The sequence below is a fragment of the Scardinius erythrophthalmus genome (genome assembly GCF_964197995.2).
Source record: "Scardinius erythrophthalmus genome assembly, chromosome: 20".
NCBI classification, from domain to species: Eukaryota; Metazoa; Chordata; class Actinopteri; order Cypriniformes; family Leuciscidae; genus Scardinius; species Scardinius erythrophthalmus.
In genome coordinates, this window is record NC_138240.1 from 26,810,516 (window position 1) to 26,832,716 (window position 22,201).

Sequence of the window (22,201 nt, forward strand, 5' to 3'; positions counted from 1 at the left end):
AGAACAGACACGCGTTGGTTCTTTGGTCAGCTATTGTAAACTAAATGAGTGACAAAAATTAATTAACGCCTTATAGCCGGAAAGGTCAGTCTTTCGAGTATCAGTATTAAAATCTCCTATCATGATAACTTCCGATTTGACAAAGTCCACACACTTTGAGCAGACTTCTTCTAGAATTTCATAAAACATTGTCTGGTCGGGTGGCCTGTAGCAAGCTTCAACTAAGATTGGCTTGCTCTTCGGCAACAGAATGTTTAAACAGACCGCTTCAATTTGGTCATTATTCAAGTCTGTTCTCTGTTTAAAACAAATGTCCAATCTCACATAGACACACACACCTCCACCTTTACGGTTTTGGTCTCTTCTGATTAAAAAATAGTTCTCCATTTCAATTTCGGCGTCCTTAATGGTGTTGTCCAGCCATGTCTCGGTAAAACACCTTATTGCGGTTACTGAGGAGACGTATCTCAGTGATTTTAGAGAGAAGGCTTCTGATGTTAAGATGAAGCAAGTGAAGTCTCCTCATCGAAAGGAATGAATCCACATTTGGCTTAACCTTGCAGGCATCCTCCAAAACCGCATAGGGTGACTGAACTGAACGGAGCTGTGGGTCTGAATTCCTGGGTTGTTTGCACTCATCAAGGGATAGCGTTGTGTTTCCCAAGCCCAGCTCTGTTCTCTCAAAGACTCCATGCACTCCTCCACCCAGTTCAGCTACACTCATGGACAAATGTTTGCTCCCATCACTGCGTCGACTGGAAGGCCTACATACCATCACACCTGTTGCACTTTCCATCGTATTTCTAGGTCCAAAGTCGGGCATCGGACCGGGACATTGGTGTATATCCCCAGACAATAGCAGGTACAAACAGATGATTAAAGCCCCACCGTTAATTTGTCGCTTAACTCCAGCATTTGATTTACGCCTGGCTGAGTACCAGCCAGGATACAGGAACATTTCCAACAGAGTTTTCTTTCCATAGTCCAACTGCTTAGTAACTAAAAATTTGTTTGGGTGGACACAGTTGCTTTGTAAGCACTCATCCATGCCATTTCTAGGGCCATTGTCTAAGACATTTCTTTATAATTATGTAAACTAAAAACATCACAAGCACACCAAACTTGCCAGCTGCCATCTTGCTCCTCCCGATAATTCCTAATGTCATACTGTCATACTTGAATTACTGGAATTAGTGACTTGTCATTTTTGCTGTATCTGTACTTTTACTCAAGTATGGTTTTCAGGTACTCTATACCTCTGGAATATACTTACCCTCTGTATATGATGGCAAAAATGACATGAGAAACAGATTACCCTCATACTTATCTGCAGAATTTGAATTATGCAATGACTGTCAGTGGTGTCAAGTATTTTTTATAGGAATATAAGTCAATTGGTAGTTTTCAGGAGGCAGTTTCTGAGGTTTGTCTCAAGCAACCCAAATCACAACAGTGTTAAAACGTGAAAAACTTGAGGAATCATGAAGGGTCAGGAAGGGTTAGTTCAGACAAAAACAATGCAAGGAGGGGAGCACAATATTTGTGCCCATGCCAAACTCCTGCCACTACACTCTGACTTGGAATAGTTCACCTAAAAGGGAAAATTGCATCAAGCAAGCATCATGTGATTAGAGAGAGAGAGAGAGAGAGAGAGAGAGAGAGAGAGAGAGAGAGAGAGAGAGAGAGAGAGAGAGAGAGAGAGAGAGAGAGAGAGAGAGAGAGAGAGAGAGAGAGAGAGAGAGAGAGAGAGAGAGAGAGAGAGAGAGAGAGAGAGAGAGAGAGAGAGAGAGAGAGAGAGAGAGAGAGGGAGAGAGAGGGAGAGAGAGAGAGAGAGAGAGAGAGGTGTGCATTGATCAATGTTTATGTGTGAATATAAGTCTAAATTAAATCTGTATATCATATAAAGCGATCAAGTCTCTCCAGAAGACCTTTTATGATGACTTGAAGAGGCAAAAAATTTTAAAGTCTCAATGTTTTAAGTGGTTTAAGTTTAAATCCAATGGTATTCTGGATTACAGTGCAGATGTGACCAGGATATTAAATGAAAGGTTCCATTAGCTGCCTTAAATTAGAAACACTGTGGTGTATTTTTGGATCACAACATGGAATTAGTTTTTGTAAAAACTGAGAAAAAAAAATTTAGTTGAGAGGAACTGTTTTAATTTAATTGGAAAACTGTCCCAAAGCCCATGAAAAACAAAAATAAATGGGTTCCAGACTAGGTGGCAGAAGTACAGCAGATTCTAAACTTCTCAAATGAAAAACAGTCTTTCAAAAATGCCAGAGTCTTAAAAGCTTGAACGCAAAAAAGTGGATTGATTAACCAATTGTGAGAGACTCAGATTTACATAAAAGTGTGAACCTAATGATTAATACTGTGGCTAAACCTAACTGTAGCTTAAGTTCAAAATATTTTCTATTATTCTAAAAAGAGAATGGAGAATACCGGCAAGGAAAAAGAAGGGGAAAACAATAGCTTGACCATCCGCAATGCAATACAATAACCAGGAACTTCCTCTTTAATTATCCAGTTCTTGTTTGGTTGAAGCAGTCAAGGAGACAGAATGCAAAACAGTAAGACACCAGTTAATAACTCAAAGTAAGATGTTATATGAAGCATTTAGGTATGAAGGTTCATTGCCTTGATCACTAAAGCAAAAAAAGAAAAAAAAGAGATGAACCATGTTCTTGACTGGTTAACTTTGGTAAACAGGGATGAAAATTACCTTGGAAACGGTTATGGCCTTCTTGAAGTCTCGCCCTCCAGATATTCTGAATCCCCAGGGAGACGGGCCAATCAAATTCACTGTAAATGGCATCATGTGATGACAGGCTGCTACCCAATGCTCTCAGGAGTGCTGTGGGGTGATAAAAAAAAAATGAGTGTGAGAAGAGGGGCAAAAAAAGGTGGAAAAAACCAACAGATGCAGACTCAGTCAAGTTTAATTTGACATCAAGCTGAATTGCCACAGATGTGTCTCATAGTTTCCACAACTCTGAGCAACTGGCTGCTGTTGAAAGGTAAACTGCTTTCACCTGTTCTTCAGAACACCTTTCATCCCATTCCACATGACTGCAGCTCAAATCCACCGACACTGTAGCAACCAAGAATCATAGAAAGGTGCCAAATGACTGACATTCCTGGAGTGTGTTGTTAAAGATGTAGCACCCATGAGGAGAATGTGAAAGCACTCTAGAGTCAGTTTGCGTTGTGTAAAAATGTAATATTGTCTTCATTATTAATGATAAACATTTTTTTTAAGTCATTTTAACTAGGGATACACTGAAATTTCGGCCTGAAATGAAATGGTTTGATTGCCAAAATCAATGACCGAAACGGATGTTTAATTAGCGCTTCTCCGATGGCACATTTTGACTGTTCATGGATAATCTACAACAGTCAGCTGTGTAACGAATGGACTTAATCAAAATGCTCTAGACATTTTTCCCCCTCTTCCGTTGTCATCGGCCCTCAAACCAGTTCTCTTCAAAGACCGTTATCACCTCTGCTTCCCGATCTCAGCAAGAGACTGTCTGCAACCCTCAAAGACAGCACAGGAGACCAGACGGCACTAGCCATTGAGATAACCTTCCAACACACAACAAGGATATTTACTCCATTCTTACCCACAAACTTTCCCAAATGTTTATAGTATTTCTCCTGTGTTTTATGCATGTCCCTATGTTTTATAGCCTAGTTATGATTCTTTGGTTATGTTAGAGTAACTTCAAATGTTGATATCTAAAGATGATGAATCACTGCTTTAAAGTCTTTAACTCCCCTCTTTCTTGGTATCAAAAGAATCCTCTTGATTTTATAATCAATGGTGTACAATGTGTTATGATAAATTGCATAATATGTGTATTTTTACCATACTTTTGTGTAAAGGCTGCACAGATTCTCCAAAGACTCCAAAGGAACAAAGACTTTCTCCCAGTCATCTTTGATTGGCCACCTCACCAAATGGGTGTGAACTGATTGGACTTTTAATAGTGTCTGATTAGTTCAGATCTTAGCTCAATCTCTTTGAGACAACATTTTCCTGTCTCCTTCAGGCAACTTTAAGTTAACTTCTTTGGATTCAACGTGGACCACCCCAAGAACCCAAACAAACGCTTCAGCGCACTCCTGGCAAAATCATCAAGGATCTCAAGAACCTCCTGCAACTGGACTTGTTCAGCAACCAAAGTCAATGCAAGTACCCGTTCGCAGCCTTTAGATGCGTTTCTAAGTTATTGTGCCCCTTTAAGGTGACCCTGATTCTTTGATGTTTCTTGTAGGTTGTGGTTAACTGATTGTAATCTTGCCATTCTCTTTTCTTCTCGCTCCTTCTTCACTTTTCTTTACTTCTTGATTCTGTATACAATCTTTGCATAGTTTAGTTGTATGTGTAGCCTACCGTAGTTTCGTTTATTAAACCATTATATCCACGCTTTGTCTCATTTTGCCACTCACAAAAAGATCAAAGTCAATATGACGATATTAATTTCTTGATTTTAATCGGTAATGATATGGTTTCTTATATCGAAAACCTTTTAGTCTGTTCTGTTTTCTGTTGATGCGTGAACAAAACTTCACTAAACATTTGTAGCGAGCCTGCCATCCAATAAGTAGTCTCAACTTTAAAATTGACGATTTTATGAAATTCAAACAAACGTCTTTTTGGCGATCTTTAATATGGTGTGACAGATCAGCGCCTCAGTTTAAGTGGCATCAAGGATCAAACGCAAATGAACCGATCATCTCATCTCTTCTTTACTAGTTACAGCTCGAAATAAACATGGATGAACACCAATATGTATGTTGAAAGATACATTACAACTTACCAAAATGAATCCTGCCTCATGTAATCGCTCAATCAGTGTTTAAACCGGGGAAAGACATCAATAAAACAGCTTGTAGGCTATACAATGTCACTTAACGTTTGTTTCCTCATGAAAGCTATTTAATGTCCATGAACTCAGAGCATTTTTCTAAATAGGCTATATGCACTGTATTACATACTCATATTTTTACTTAACTGTTAGTGATGTCTTCATTTAATGTATATTTGAATAAATCTGTCATGAAAACAAGCTATAACAGTTTGTTGTTTAAACGTTTATATTTCACAACAAACTGGAGTAGAAACAATTATGCTATGAAAAGTTGATATAAAAACTGCCTCGTGTAATTTAAATGATTGAACAACTATTTTAGATAATTGAGGGTACTATACGGTTATCCGGACCACATGTGATGACCTACCCCAACCCCGCCCCTAAACCTACCCGTCACTGGGGTTACGACCAACCAAGAGCGTTTGTGGTCACGTGTGGTCCAGATAACCGTATAGTACCTAACTGAGTGTTAAAATGTGTATTAATTCATTTATTAGCCTTTTTTCCACTGATGAGCCATCATCATCAAGTAGTCTGACACAGCTCAAAGTAGATTTAAAATGTTAAAATAAATCCATTTTAGAGTTTGTTTTAAACAGATAAATAGATGAAATCCGTTTTAAATGTACTTATTCACAGACATGAATGTCTACAAAGCTACACAATCAAGAAAACTTCATGGCAAAATAAAAGTGCATTAAACCATACTCTTCGCAATGTTGGCAATGTTATACAGTATCAACAAAATAATATTGCAGCTAAAGCAAACATTCATATTAAAAATTCAGCCAGCCTTAGTGTTGATCTTGAACATCTTTGAACATTCTTGAACATTCAACGATGAGCTCTTTGGAGACATGATGGTTCATAGTTCCCACTTGAATGCCATTGGGACCAAAGCATATTCTTTTCATTTACACAGCCTCATGTCGATCCAAAACCACAAAACTTTCCTTCTTCCATAGAACATAAAAGGATACATTAAATTCCATGATCGGCCAAGACTGCGCCCGGTCGCTCTTCAATATGCAATGGACTACTTGCACTGAGCTTTGTGACGAGAACTTCATTTAAAAGTATCATTGCATTTTTTCCAATATTTAATATTTGTGTATTCTGAAAATAAATATATAAAACATTAAATCTCAAAACATTATGGAGTCTCTTGAGCTTCATTAAACAGTCTATCTAAATGCATCTAAACGCCACTTCAAATGCAGTTTCTGTTTCCTCTAAAGAAGAAAGATGCTGATTTCAGTACTGATTTCATTCGAAACAGCCCAATAGTGTCGTCTTATTCTAATTGAATTTAATAATAAAATGTAAGAATTTTACATGAAAGATAACATTTAGGGAAAAAGCCCTCCTTTAAAAGATTAAAGATGCTTTGGAAATCAATTCAAGGGGGCAAGTAAGAGCTGATAGAGATTACTGATAAGAATATTGCTTTTTTTTTTTTTTTTTTACACCAAATAAAAAGCACATAAGGCTTAATGTCGAGTGCATTGTAGCTTTAATACAGGCTTAAATGATGTTTAAGGCAGTGGTTTTCAATCCTGGCACTAGGGACCAAGGGCCCATGTTAGAAAAACACTGTTTTAAGAAATATTCTAAGAATTTTGAATGATCCCTTAAAGAATACTGAAGACTTAGTGAAGCACTGGCCTGCAGCAGCCTTGTACAAGATCTCACCAAGGTGTTGAACTATTTACCTTACAGCTAAAACATGCCTGGACGCTTCAAAAACCAAGACAAGTGACGTACTGTATGAGAATCGAATTCGTTATTTGCATATTGGCTCTGAAATGTTATCTATAATCGTTTTATCAACCTTGTTTTTAATGCAATAGCAGATACAGCCATTTGTAACTTAAATGTGCGAGGCTTCCGGTTTAATGTCTTAATTATATAATAATTATAAAACGTACTGGTTTGTATTGCAAATAACTTGTACTGCACTTTGTTATTCCTCTAGTTACGTTCCTATAGCAGCTAATGACTCAGGAGTGCAGCACAGAAAATATCTTCTGTGTTGTAAAATAAGGTAGTTAGCTATTGTAAATATCTCAGATTAGGAATACGCTGTAAAACTACTGTTTTAAGGGGTGGGCAGATTGTTTCTTTGATACTTAACTAAGGTTTACAGCCTTTATCTCTCCCTGTTTGTCCGCTTACTCACCCTGATTTGACCTTTGATAGTTTTGATATTCTTATGCAACTCCGAAAAATTCTCATCAAAAGTCTCCAGTCATTAAAGGGCCGAGAGCTATTAACATTAGGAGAGCTATGACAAATATTTTAGCACTTTTATCTTATACATCATAATTATCTGGAAATTCCACAGCAAATTGTTTCACATTACATAAGCATGTGTTGTTGTTGTTTCAGCCTATACACAAAGAAGCTGACGCTTGTTAGCAAATTCGGAAAAAATGTAAAAAGTAAAAAGTGAGCATGCATTTTAATACCACACATACTGATAGTGGCTCCCTGATGCCCTCAAAATATAGGCCTATATATGTGATTGTGAATTTAAAACCAAAAGTGAAATATATATTTATTTCATAGATATTTTCCACATGTATATGTTTTATATATTTTGTGGAAAACAACAACAACATTATAACCTCAAAGAACATGTCAAAATAATTTAAAGAGTTAAAAAAAAAAAATCCATATCATGACCCTTTAAATATCAGCGCATCCCTAAATGTCATACTTTAAAAAGAATGGTTACAAACTAAGAGACAATATAACTACTCTGAAACATTTGAAACACATCTTTGTATTGTTTTTACTAACTCTTACATGTAAAGTATTTATGATGACTACTAATACAGCAAATCCAGTATATTCAGCTGTAATATAATAAGCATAATCTCTACCAGCTGACACCTTTGTAAAGTTACACGGCATATGGTGTCATACAACCAGACCTTATTGCATTTACTGGGTTTTGAAAGGACCACATGGTTCATTCAACCCTTATAATGATGTAATTAAAGGAGGAATTTAAAGAATTTGGGCATGTAAACACCGTAGATAGGTCACCGTCTGTGTCACACTGTCCTGAATTTAATATCAACAGGAGAAAGTGTGTGAAAGCTTGAAATTGGCTCCATTCATGGGACAAACAAACCCACACCAAGTGCAGTCTCCCCTACCACCATGACCCAGTTGAGGCTACGGATGTCGTTGCATTCTTGGAGAGTTTGGTCTGAGGGAATGCAAATCTACCCCATCATTAGCTCTCCAGGCAATTAGCAGCCTTAACGAGGCCTCTGTTCGGGAGGATCTCTCTTAATTACTGAGGGCTCCAGAGACTCGGGTTGCTCTGCGTAGCTATTGAGCTTTTATGTAATCACAGAGGAGGCAGCAGCCACATTTCCCTCCCTTCAGAACCTCAATTAATCCAACATGTTAGAGTGGATCCTCGGCTGCTCTCATTAGCACCAGCGGAACAGAACAGAACATTACTAGATGCTCTTTTATCATGTTCAGTGCACTTATGCTGGTTTTTTTGCACTGAATGTAGAAGACAAATTCTTCTGGACTGATCTGAGAATGGCAATTAAGTAGAAAGGCATCAGTTTTAAATGAATAATATTTACATTTATAAACTATTATTTTTAATCAAACAGTCTTAAAATACATAAAATACTTCCTTCAAAAACATTACAAAATCTTACCAACCCGACACATGAGCGGTTGTACATTTGAGCCACAACAACCATGATTTTGTACCTGGTTTTGAACTTGTTTTCTGTTACATTTTTCAAATCAGTCATTTTCAATCACAAAGGGAAGGAAAGGCAGGGAGGGAGAGTAACTACTGTATGCAAGATAAAAATAGACATTGTTCAGCTGACTGGGAAAGTGAAAGTATTTACATCTCAAAAATAAATGGCAAGTTTAGGGGAGTCCATGTTTCCATTTTCCCCTTTTGGCATTTGCCGAAAGTCCATTAGTTTAAGTTTCTTTGGCTTTTCAGCGGGAGGAAATTTAAGGAGATGTGAGAACGGAAAACTGGCAAACGAACCTGTAATGTGCAGTTGTGCCATTTAAATACATAGTAACGGCACATTGGATTTAAGCTGATCCTCTTGCTGTTCTTATTCATTAACTGTGAAAGGAAATTGTGTCATCTTGGGGCAAATTTTTGAGTATTGAGTAGCTGTTTCCTAACAACACTTCTGATTTTGCTCATGTCAGCATGAGCCCATGTAAACTAGCAGACAATACGACACATTCCACCACAAACAAAAGATCACAGGTTAGGGCCATCAGAGACTGGTATTACTGGTTCAAACTGGCCAAATGACACTGCCAGCTTTCCCACATCTTTCATGATTTCACAGACTACTCACAGTGGCCAGTGTTATGACATTTTTATTAGTGAGGCATAATGCTATGATAATACAGGGATAAATCAAAATACCTCAGAACTACATCAAGTATGTTTATAAACTATTAGCAGGTATTTGTGTCCATTTAAAAAGCTAGTGAGAGGATCGGAATGGAATGGTGATGTGGATGAATCACGGCTTTAGAACGTTGTTGAACAAGTGATTAAGGGTTGCACGATATTGAAGAAAAGTGTGATATCTCATTAAATAATGCGAAATTCAATATGCGATATGATAATGCTTAAAGTGTGTATAATAAACAAATTATCTTTAAATTATATTTAAAATGACATAATCTACATGTTTCACATTCTTTTTGCTGCACTGTTTTACTGTAGCTTAAGAAGTGTTATTTTAACACCAGTGTAAACCACAGGGTTTAAGGTTTCAGGTAGGCCTACATTAGGTTTATTTAACAACAGAAACTGAATAATCAAATGTAAAAATAAAACACTGCTTAGTTTTACTGTATGATATATATATATATATATATATATATATATATATATATATATATATATATATATATATATATATATATATATATATATATATATATATATATATATATATATATATATATATATATATATATATATATATATAGAGAGAGAGAGAGAGAGAGAGAGAGAGAGAGAGAGAGAGAGAGAGAGAGAGAGAGAGAGAGAGAGAGAGAGAGAGAGAGAGAGAGAGAGAGAGAGAGAGAGAGAGAGAGAGAGAGAGAGAGAGAGAGAGAGAGAGAGAGAGAGAGAGAGAGAGAGAGAGAGAGAGAGAGAGAGAGAGAGAAGAGAGAGAGAGAGAGAGAGAGAGAGAGAGAGAGAGAGAGAGAGAGAGAGAGAGAGAGAGAGAGAGAGAGAGAGAGAGAGAGAGAGAGAGAGAGAGAGAGAGAGAGAGAGAGAGAGAGAGAGAGATTCTTATTAAAGCTACAAAAGTTATTCAGCCAAGAGCAATCAGTGATTCTCTGTCTTTTACTCATGACCCCAGTTATTGCAAGCTGTTGCGATATATACATATATATGCAATATTTTGACAATTTCAATTTATTGTGCAGCCTCACAAATGATGCTCTGAAATAAATTCCATACATTTCATTTTCAGTCTATAAATTTAATTCTTAAAATGAACATCGAAACTAAAATATGCATATAAAATATTGGTCTACTTAATCTATGAAATCAAACACAGTCAAATGCCATTACGAATGGCATATATTTTTCATTGGCATTATGTTTCCTTGCATTATGATTATTATACATTAAACTTAAGTGTTCACTTGGTCAACTAAAATCAACTGAATCAATGCAGGACAAATTAATACAAAACTTAATAGCTTATTATGAACAGGATGCCTCAAATAAAAGTTAGTCAAGGTACATCAAGGTATTGTTGTTCGTTACCACCGTATGCGCATCCAGGTTTGAAAGTGTATGAAAAACACCTGTACACATGGCAGGCTGTTGTTGTAAAGTGAGTTTCATTCATAATGGTTCCCCTTTAAATTGGTATAAAATTTTATATCAGCAGGCTATTTTCCCTTACAACTGGTAGTATAACAAGCCTATAAGCAAGCTTAATTTGTCACATGCCAGTTTGAAAACAGATATAACCTACAATAATGTATTTTAAACTGTAACATCAACACAAGAATAAATTGAATATAGCCTTTGTAAAAATGTAAAGCAAAACATAAATGTGCAAAAAAGACAATGTAAACGACGATGTAACAATGTAAGTGTTGACTTGCAGAAGCTGTCTAGTCTTGACTAGTCTAATAAACACATGATTCTGGATATATTAAGTTTAAATTTATAAACTATGAGTGGTAAAAATTTTTTTCCTTATATCACAAATCTCTTACAAATTTTCATTTTTTATTTTAGTAATTCACAAAACCTAAACAATTACATGCAATTTAATAGAGGTTCTAGCAAAATTTGAAGCAGTCAATGCAACAAACAAGTCAATACAAAAACATATACATAAACCATAGCTGCCAACTTCTGAGTTTAGCTTGGAGTGAGATTTATGGCGGCGGGGGGATTGGTGGGGGGGGGGGTGTAAAAAAGAAAAAGTCTCATCAATAAGTGTATTGTGATTGTCACTAACATTTTAGTAACTAAACAATTTTATTAGGTTTAGTGACAACATGTTACAATGTTTACATGGTACAATTTATGGTACTGTAAGCTAAGCTTTTTTATTATTTCAATTCAATTATTGTGATTTGATTTAATATTGACTCATTTGGATAATTATTAGGTACACAAGATAGGCGTTAATTTTTCTCAAGAAAAAAACTCCTCACCTAATGCTGTAAACATAAGAAGCGTTCAGATGCAAAAACCTCTAAACGCCATCTGAAATTTTCTTCTAGAATGATCATTTTTTTAATAGGTAATTTTCATTGCCATTTAAGTGAAATTACTGAACTTAAATATACGAACTTCATAAAAATGATCATTCTAGGAGGAAATTTCAGATGGCATTTAGAGGTTTTTGCATCTGAACTCTTCATACAGAGAGCCCTATAAGCTGGCAGTATTATTTAAGGGTTAAAAATAACAAATTAAATATAAAGTGTTTTTTTTTATATAATAACAACTTTATTTAATGATACAAGTAAAAATATAATAAATATGTAATATAGTACACATATTTAGCAAAATACTCTATAGCTCTTTTTTTTCTAGCCAACTAATGTGCTATAGTCTATTATGGTCATTAAATGGCTTTCCTGAGGTAAATGTTATGTGACATGATTGTTCTCCAGCTGTTTTATTGACCCCTTTGTTTGATTGATTGGTCGATATTATGTATGAGGAATATACATTTCGGTAAGTTGTACTGTATCTTTCAACAGTGTTCATTCGTGTTTATTTACTATTAGACCTAGCTAGTAGAGATGATCGGGTCGCTAGGGATCTGTCGCGTCACATTTACAAGCGTATTTAAAAATGTAAAAAAAAAAAAGTTCAAGTTTACAAAACATATTTAGCATACACCATGTTAAGATAGTATGTCAGACCTAAGTAAAGAAATAGTGAGGAATAGACATCTAGAATAGAATAGGCCTAGACACCGTCTCCTCCTGTTATTTTTCTGCTCATATTTTCAACCTTTTTTGTAATCCGATTTAAAAACTCAAAGTAGAGAGTTAAGGCATTTTTTTAAACCTAAATTACAATGGCTGAAATTTCAGTGCATCCCTAAATCAAAATCATCATCAAGTATCAACCAGTGCCTGGAGGTCTGTATTCTGAACTACATCATGAAGAAAGAAAACATTCTGAGCAGGAACTGGCCAAGGCTGAAAGTTTGAATCTTACAGGACATAAGTCAAAAACATTTGCGTAGTTACAACCCTTTCACATCCAAGTGAGGGGGTGTTGGAACCCATAAAGCTGCCTTTTTTGTGTGGTACGTTGGCACTCAGTTTAAACTTGAGAAGGTCAGAGGATTTCTGAGGAAAGGCTAAAGAGCTAGTGAAACATTATATAGCAAACGTTAGTTTTTAGCACCTATCATAAGTTAGATTGAGGATGGAGAAAGGGTAGAATCTCACAAAACCTGTCAAGGTTCATAAGGAGTCATATTTCACCCCAAAAGCAAAAGAATAAAAGAAACTTAAGCCTATTTTAGTACTAATGATGTTTTGCACTGTGAAATTCTCAGAACAAATAAACTAAAAATACATACTGAGTGACAAACAATCTGTCATAGAATAGACTTGTTTGTTCACACTAGGTTTACAGATTGAACGTTCTTCTTTCCTTCCATTTATTTTCAAGATATGAGGTGGAATTTCCGTTGTTGCTTCCACCATAAAGGTCACACAAAATTATTCAAACTCACATTAGACGGTTTTAACATTAAATAAATCACATAAACAGTACCTAGTATTATCAATGTCATACTTTGCATGTTGTTCCCACAACATTGCAAAAGAAAAAGAAAAAAACGTTTCTAAACAGAGTATAGGCCTATTGTTGCATATCGCAGTCACGGCTGTGTAGGACTAAAAATCTGATTGACATGGAAAAGATAACTTTTATCATGTGTTGCTTTGTCGTGTTGTGTCTGGTTAGAACAATGGTTAGTCGCATTTAGTAGATTACAACTGCAATTATATGGTTCACAATCAAGCAGCTGAGATATTCTGTAAAGTACAGTATATCGCTTTGTGATACAGTTATCTGCTTATAGTTGTAGGTTGGAAGTATTAGTTTGTTATGTGGTAATGTTGAGGGTTATGAAACTTGGAAGTTTTTTCTGGTGTAGTGACAAGCCTAATTGCTATTTGTTTATATCACTACCATGGTTAAATAATGCATATAAATGATAGGGTTAAAATTTCAATAATATCACAACCCTCTAAGTAACTGAGGAGATTATTAATTGCCATGGCATAATTATAATAAAAACACGGTACATCGTTCAGTAACAGTAACTTCTATTGTCCACTAGCATGCAAGCCAAAAGCAACTGTGAGAAGGAACGAAAAAACTCAAATGCTATTTTGCATGAATTAAATGAGATTTGGATAGGAAATTTAGCTAATTTTGCATAACTGTCATGAAAGTAATGGTACCATGCATAATAATCTTTTCTTTAAGCAAAATATAATTTTTTGAAAACACAAATTCTGTGAGATTAATCCAGATTACTTGATTTCCCCATCTGTTTAGTTCTAAATTAAAATCTTGTCAAGCTTTTTTAATTATTTCCCACCCTGGTGCAAATCAGTCTTCTCAAATGCTGCTCAGAAATGCTTACAGAAATCCTACTCTGCTTCATTTACAGTAAAAACTAAGTGACCAGACAGTAAGGTCAGCCAGGAAGCACTCAAGACTCTAAAAAGAAACAAATAAGGCTGAAACTGAAATGAACTATATATTCACTGTAAGCATCATATCTAGTGCTTTAAAGGGCACCTATTATGCAAAACGCACTTTTACATGGCGTTTGAACATAAATGTGTGTTGGCAGTGTGTGTACACAATCACCCATTAATGATAAAAATCCACCCAGTACTTTTTTTTAAATCCCAATAAATCATAAGCACTGTCTCAGAACAACCCGTTCTCAGATTCTGGGCAGTGAGTCGTACTTTTGCACAAGCCCCTCCCACGACTGTTGACTGACACTGCCATTTTAGCATAGACCCGCCCTGAGTGAGTACACACACAGTCCGCCATTGTTACGATGCTGGAGCAGCTGAAGACAAGAATGTTTCCTAAGCGATTAAGGTGTTTTGTTATAAGATGTAAGAATGAACATGGCAGTCTTCATTTACTCTCGTTGTTACTCGAGAATGGATCTGTACCAACTGTTCGTGATCCAGCTTATAGTCTCTGGAGCGATAGGCCTAACGTTACTGGACACGGCAGTAATGGAATGGAGAGTGCGCACTTTATTACAGTTCATCGAGTCGTTTTACGGATATAAAGTTTACCCGGTTTATTAAGCACCCCCTGAAAAGCTGTGTATATATTTGTTTACTGTTAGTTGTAATGAGTGTTTCTGTTTAATTCACTGTGTATGTTGATGATAATGAAAGGGAGAGAGCGAGTTTAAGGATAAGACTTTAATGCGCACTTCTTATACAGTGTTTATTCAGCCCTTACAGTGATTTTCTGGAGTAGAACTGACGCTTCATCTTTTGTGAGATGTACAATGCACTTCATTGAACTCATCAGTATATTTTTGGCCATCATTTGGAAGTTATAACCGTAATTAAACTAAACTATACCTGTTCTATCTCCATACAGCATTTATTCTCTGCCTCTGTGGGCATTATTGTCCGACTCCGGGTCGAAATGAACACCGCTACTCAGAATTTATGTTTTAATATTATCATTGCGTGAGATGAGATTGTCCTGACACTTAGAGGGGTCTTGTGAGGCTCCGCCCCCTGTGCCGGCAGCAGCAGCTCATTTGCATTTAAAGGCATACACACTAAAACATTTTTCTGAGCCCCAAAAAGTGACACTTTAAACATGCTGTAAAAAAAATATCTGTTGGGTATTTTGAGGTAAAACTTCACATACACTCTCTGGGGACAGAGACTTATTTTACATATTGTGAAAAGGGGCATAATAGGTGCCATTTAAGTCTGAACGCCTAGTTCTGCAGTAATTACTGCTCCTGCAACCGCTCCAACTGAAACTTCTTTATGGCCTACAGTCATCAGAAACTATCCAATATACTTTTGCAAAAGGTGTTTTTCACCTCATGTTATCATCATAATGCTCTCCCAAATCAAAGCATAGCATCCTGTTTAAACAAGTTAAATTAGTGTTGAGTTCAGCCAAGGCAATTGTTGTGCATTGCAATTTGCAGACATTTACCCTGAGGTACATCTCTGGCATTTAATCAAAAAAAAAGTTGTGACATGGTAAATAAAGCATAATTATTATTTTATTTTCACACAGTAAACACCTTGAGTGACTCAACATGGGCTAAAAAGCCGTTCTCCAAGAGTAACGGGAAAAGATGCCAATTTCAGTATTCGGATCTGTGGGAAAGTTATTAAATCGGAAGCAGTTATATAACAGCAGTTTTGATTCAATGAAGTGAATGTCTTCAGTGGGTGCTTGAGTGCCTGTGCGAGGCTCTATTCCTAAACTTTGCCCTCATTTGACTGGAGTTGTTTTGGATTACAATTAAACAACTCTGGTGGAAGATGTGTAAGAGAATTCCAGTATAACAATACCACATGAGATGATCAAAATTAGATATGGCATGGTGTATTAATTAGCATATAGTGTCTCTCTGTCTGTCTGTCTGTCTCTCTCTCACACAACTCAAAGTCCTCCAACCGCTCGAAAATAGCTAGGATTTTTCGTTTACACTTGACTCAAACTGATATCACTATTAATTTGGTTCATTTCACTGGGACTGAGAGCAGTTTGCATACATTTTGGCTTTTAAATTAACTTTAGAGGAAATCATATTCAGACCATCTCAGGAAGTGGACAGTTTTTCTAATATTAAAAACATTGCTGTTAGCAGAAAAACTTCAAAGACTTTAATAAGTCCCCTACAGTTGAACATTAGGGTTTAATGCTAAAACAAAGTTAAGCATTAAATTCAATTAAGAAAAATTATTTTAGTACCAAACCTGCTTCTCACTCCAACTTCAACAACGTTCGGTAATTTATTACATTTGACAGTAATGCAATGGGGAATGGAGACTACGTCAATAAGTAGTTTTATTTTGCATTTGATTAAATCTTTCAATTCCTAAATGTTGATTTGCTATCACTATGTTTTTGTGATAATAGACGATTTGTTCTATAGCTTGAATTATTAGATGTTACAAGTACATTGATTATTTATTCATATTTAACTTAATACTATTAGCTCTTGCTATTGATGTGAAACTGGTATCAAGAATTGTGAAATAGTGTGAAACTACACACTCCCCTTCCATCACCACAGACTAATTTGTGACTTTTCAAAGTCTCACTTGCAAAGTATGTCAGCTAAATGCATTTAAACATTTGGCAGATGCTTTTATCCAGAGCAACATACTGTACACTGCATTCAAGTTCATGACCTTGCATTGCTAGCACCTTTAAACAATGTGACCAGGGTGTGTTCCCAGTTTGAAATTACTCTACAGACGTAGGACATATTTAGTATTACAATTAAAAAGATTTAAAGAATGAGCATTACTGTAGCAAATCCATACAGTGATTCTAGTCTTGCAGCACACACCAAACCTACTGAACATGCTGTGCTTTTTCTCACATGATCCACTCCCATGAGTGAGCTTAACAGTCACACCTGCCCAACACACACCCAGTCAGTACAGCAGCGCACTAATGCCACAGCAACATCAACACCTCCCCATTCTGGTAAAAAAAAAGCCAAAATAAAACATTCCTCACATTCTTATCACTTTCAATGTCAGTGAGTCAACTCTGCTACCTTCCATCTTAATGATGTAGAAACATCAAACAACACCGCAGACAAGAAAAGAACGCAAAGGGCGTTGGGTGGGGACGAACAATAGAAGCCATGACTTAAGTCTGAATAATGGACTGTGTGTTTGTATTTGAAAATTTCACCTAATGAATCATTACAATTCCACATTCCAGTATCGGCTAATTACTGTGAATTTTCGATTTTTGGTTGCTTAAAGGATTCACTCCTCCTGACTGTTATGTTTTGTTTGGCTGTCATAGAAACAGAACAAGATATTATGAACATGACTCAAGAGCAGGAGGTATTCACAAGCTCTACGTTCTGACAAGTATGATACATTCTTCCCCACAGGCCACAAAGTCACAAAAAGCTTTAAAAAAAGAAAAGAAAATTAGTTAATAGGCTACAACGGTGGTCCTTTGCTTTACAAGACATAGCATAATGTAAGACTGTCACGACAGCAAAGTTTCAGTAGTTTATACCAAAACCTATATACCAACAAGTAGCCTAAATATTATACCAATTTAAATCTAATTAAACTACATTAAAAGTTAAATTTAACTCAAATTAAGTTACATTTAAAGTTGAATACCAAGGGTTAGAAGTTAAAACTTAAAACAATAGTGACTACTGAGCTCACCACAATATAGATCAAATCTCAATCCAGATGCAGTGTGCAGGATTCTCCTTTAAGCTTGTAATGATTGTAATGATTTACATATGCAGATACAGTCATGAGTTCAGATCATCCGAACGGTCTCAGTAGCAATGATAGGCAGTGGTTAAACTGTCGTGACTCTTTTTGCAGAGGAAGTGGTAAGAGGAGAAGTTTTTGGTAAAGTATGGCTGGAATAGAGCACAAGTTCAATTACAGAAAACACAGGGTAGATTTTTCCCTGAAGAGAGAAACTGTGGTGGTGCAGACAGACACGCCATCATTACGACTACCATATTATCCTGTTCACAGACTTTAAATAAGAACATAGACAGCCTTTTAACTGATACAAAACAGAGACACAGCACACAGGAAATGTGGTAAGACACGCAGACAACCAGCAACAAGATACCACATTGTGCGCACAAACAACTGAAAGTACTAGAAATGAGAGACAACTGCTCTCCATCATGCAGAGTGTGATCTTCAGTGAGTGCATCTTTTTTTTGCCCTTGTACGGAGATGGTTTGGGCGTATATTATGCTAATAACTGTGCACCCTCATTAAAGATGCAGTCACTCGTACTTAACTTCACAGTTAAGAGGAAATGCAAGGCATGCAAAGAAGTGTCTTGTCTTCGAAAGTATGTTGCAATTGCGACTTGCAAATTCACACAGCAAGATGATGTTTAGTCAATGAGCATTGACTAAACGATCTCAAACATTTACCCTGTTTGATTAAAGGGAAAGTAGATGGTATATTTTCACATTTGTAATTTATTACAAAATATCCCTTCATTTGCTCAAAGCAAAGGCCTACGTGTGAACGCACCTTTGTATAGTCTGGATTATTCACCTTTAGAACAAGGCTTAAAGACAAATGTGTGCCTGTGCACCTCCTTGCGTGAGATACTTTTCTATGTCTGCACATAAAAGAAAAGACGATTATGAATTGAAAAAGGTTTTTCATCATCAACAGCAGATAACAGGTCATATCAGTGTCAGTGTGCAATTTCCTTTCTATTTGAACACATGGTGCAAATTCTTGCAAAACCAAAGTGAGACACGAAATTTTGCATACTGCATGCTGAAAACATCCAAGAACCGCCATTTTCGAAGAAAAAACGCTCCGTTTGCTGCCCACTATGAAATAACCATCTGAATACGGAACTGTATGGGAATTGTTGTTTTGCATGGGATGCTATTTCGTGGTCCAGTTGACTATCAAAACCATAAGTGGTACTGTATACTTGCCCTAGTGGTCTCTGTACACGGCTGATTTATTGTACAGTTGACAGGGTTTTAGCGCAGAGGCTGAGTGCAATTATAAGACATGTTTGTGGATGTTATGTCTTCCACAGCCTGTTAGCACTGAGTATATCTGCATAGAGAGCGAGAGCCTGGAGGCATCATTCTCAAAGGAAAACAAGCTCACTGGGTGGGAATCCAGTCCCAAGTCTAGGTCTGACCCACCAGATGAAATGTATAATAAATATTATTTATATTACCTCTAATGAAGTCGTATTGGTAGAAATATGCCAGTTGCTATTTTAAGTTTACTCTGTATGGTTACTTTTTATTTTAGCACTACTGACTGAGCTAGTTTGGCATTTATACATCACCAGTTGTATTGATATTTTGAATTAGCTAGTATTTTTGTTACTTTTAAAGTGCCCAATTATGGTTTTTGATTATTACCTTTCATGCAGCATATATAGCGGTTTATGAATATAAAAGGTCTGCAAAGTTTTAAAGAACAAAGTACACAACATAAAGTTATTGTCTCCTAAAAGAAAGAACCGATTCTGAACTGACGAAAGTTACAATCTTAGTTCCTGTTACATACCTACGTAACAATCTAACAAATTTGCATAATGCCAGCCAATGCTCTTCATTGGCTGCTGGTGAACATCTACTTTGACCCACCCTAATACACTAGAAGAGCCTGGAAGAGTTTGGTTTCATGTTGTCGAAATGTCAAGAAATCGCTGTTTTCAGCGCTGCGAATCCACTTTCCACGCATTTTAAAAGGATAAGAATCGACGCTGGAATTGATACGGAAAAAAAACATGTTCGTATCACTGTATCATTCACTAAGAAAGCCTCCGGAGCAGAAATTCAGATTTGGTAATGGGCGTTTCGTTTCTGATATGCGCTGTAAGTTGTAGACCAATCACAACTAACTGGACCGTCTGACCAATCAGAGCAGAGTAGGTTCACGAAAGGGAGGGGTTTAGAGACATAGGCTGCATCAGAAATCGCATACTTCCCTACTGTATAGTAGGCGAAAAACAGTATGTGACAAAAGTATGTCCGAATTCACAGTACTCATAAAAGAGAAGGCAAAAAATACCCGGATTTTTACTTTAAGAAAAATGTAGTAGTTAACGATAATCCTGAGACTGAAATTTACACTATTGTTTGCAGTGCCAATTAATTGCCACGCCAAAAAAAGTACACTGGATTGAACGTAAACAAAACTAATGAATAAGAAGAATGTGTGTTTTGAGGTGATGGAAATTGGGTAGAGTAACAGAGAGGGAGAAGGTAAATTCGAGGGATGACAGAGAAGAATTGCACAGGTGGAGACAATAGAGAGGTACAAAAGCACTTCCAATGGGTTTGGTCATGTGAATACAGAAACATGTCTGGCTTTTTCCCCCCATCCATTCAAAAGCACTGCTCAGTCATCATTCGCATTCAGTGCCCAGCCTCAAAACTGCTTTCTGCTCACTTTAAACCTACAGAGAGCTGTGTTAAAGCAACAATACAACAGCAGCTGGTAGAAACTGGTGATTTTTTTTTAATACAACCTCCGATAAGCCAGACATCTATATTCATTTCTGAGGCTATACCATGCGCCTTTGGACAGTGTTGATGCCTGACGTGTTAAGCTGTAACCCTTCACATTATTCTGCATAACTGAATCTAAATTATTCCAGTCTGTCCTAGGGTAAAACCTCAACCAGAATACAAGAAATTCCATACCCTCAAAAAGTAAAAACAACTGTGTACACTTTCCCATCGCTGTCAATTGAAGAAATTATGTCTCAAAACCAAATGAGCTGCCTGACAACATTTTGGGGCATCATAGGCAGAACAAATGAAATGTTCTTAGCAAATGCAGTGCACACTGACATACAGAATCTCAATGTTTATCACGCCAAAAAAAAAAAAAAAATTATATATATATATATATATATATATAGTCTCTCTTTACTACTGTTTCAAATTCGATTCCATTATAACGCAATACGTTTTAAAGCTTTAGATGGAGTAACATCTGGTTATATTCTAAACTCAACTCCTTATTCATGTTCTAAGTGTAAGGGTGTCCCAAGGTTTTTCACAATCCATTAGGACCTCCACCTCCATCAACTAGTTTAAAATCCACATAGTCTCATTTGTTCTCTTTGGTCTTTGTGAGAGCATAGTGTGCAAAACAAAAGAAACCTTTGAACCATTTACAATTTGTATCTATTTGTATGAATTTATATATTTATCTAGTTTTATCTCATTAAATGTACAGTAGTTTGGTCTAATTTTGAAGTTTTTAAAAATCTGCTTTAAGAAAAATGTATACAAACCGTAAAGAATCCCATTGTAAACTGGGCTTTTGAGTGATGGAGAACTACATGCTCATACTCCTCTGAATCAAGCTGCAGTGTTACAGCTGTTGTGTCGATTAACATGGCACATTAGACGCAATTCATCACTTAAACAAGCTGAAAAACTCCGTTTTTCGACAGTTTCTGCGTAGGATAGTTAGACTTGTCAAGAAAAAAACTCCGGATGCAATAACAGTTGCGTTGCCGCAGTGGTAACAGTGAAAGACTAAAGGATGCTGAACTGATGCCATGTTTCTCACCTGAAGTACGCAAATGCACAGTATGAACATAGGTAGCACTTCTAAATATTAAAAATACAACATAATACCGGTATATGTTTCATAAACTTGTAGAACCTAAGGGGAAAATGCGCTTACCTGGTAAAGAGTTGGCGCGCGGTGAGGAGTGTAATCACAACGCCGGGTTTGACACCTGTGCGGATGACGTCAAAAACACGCACGCGTTCTGTGTGAGCGCGGAGAGTCTCACTCTTGTCAGTTTCCTAATGCAGAACTGATTGAGACACTTTCAGCGCGTCAGTTTTTAGGCTGTGCACTCCATGTGACCAAATTCCCACACCGCCCAGGTTTTTTTCAAACTTTTCCCAAGAATGTTTCCGCTGTAGAGATGATGAAGCATCATGCGCGCGGTCCTCACTCACATGCCACGTGTTGCTGTCAAAATAAAGGCTGGGGGTGGGCACGCGAGGGTGGCACGCGGGGC

The 22,201-nt window shown here is 36.7% G+C and overlaps 1 protein-coding gene across 2 annotated transcripts in view; it reads right to left on the minus strand.

Moving 5' to 3' along the window:
- Window positions 1-22,201, minus strand: part of pdlim2 (PDZ and LIM domain 2 (mystique)) — an 82,372-nt gene extending 60,171 nt beyond the window's left edge. The window contains exons 1-2 of one of the 2 annotated variants that reach the window (XM_081349106.1): window positions 21,856-22,201; window positions 2,727-2,858 (exon numbers count right to left, since the gene is read on the minus strand). In XM_081349106.1, coding sequence (XP_081205232.1) covers window positions 2,727-2,822 — 96 coding nt within the window. In that variant the 5' untranslated portion in view covers window positions 2,823-2,858; window positions 21,856-22,201. Of the gene's footprint in view, window positions 1-2,726; window positions 2,859-17,856; window positions 18,016-21,855 lie in introns of those variants that run through there. The other variant, XM_081349107.1, reaches the window with a different exon arrangement.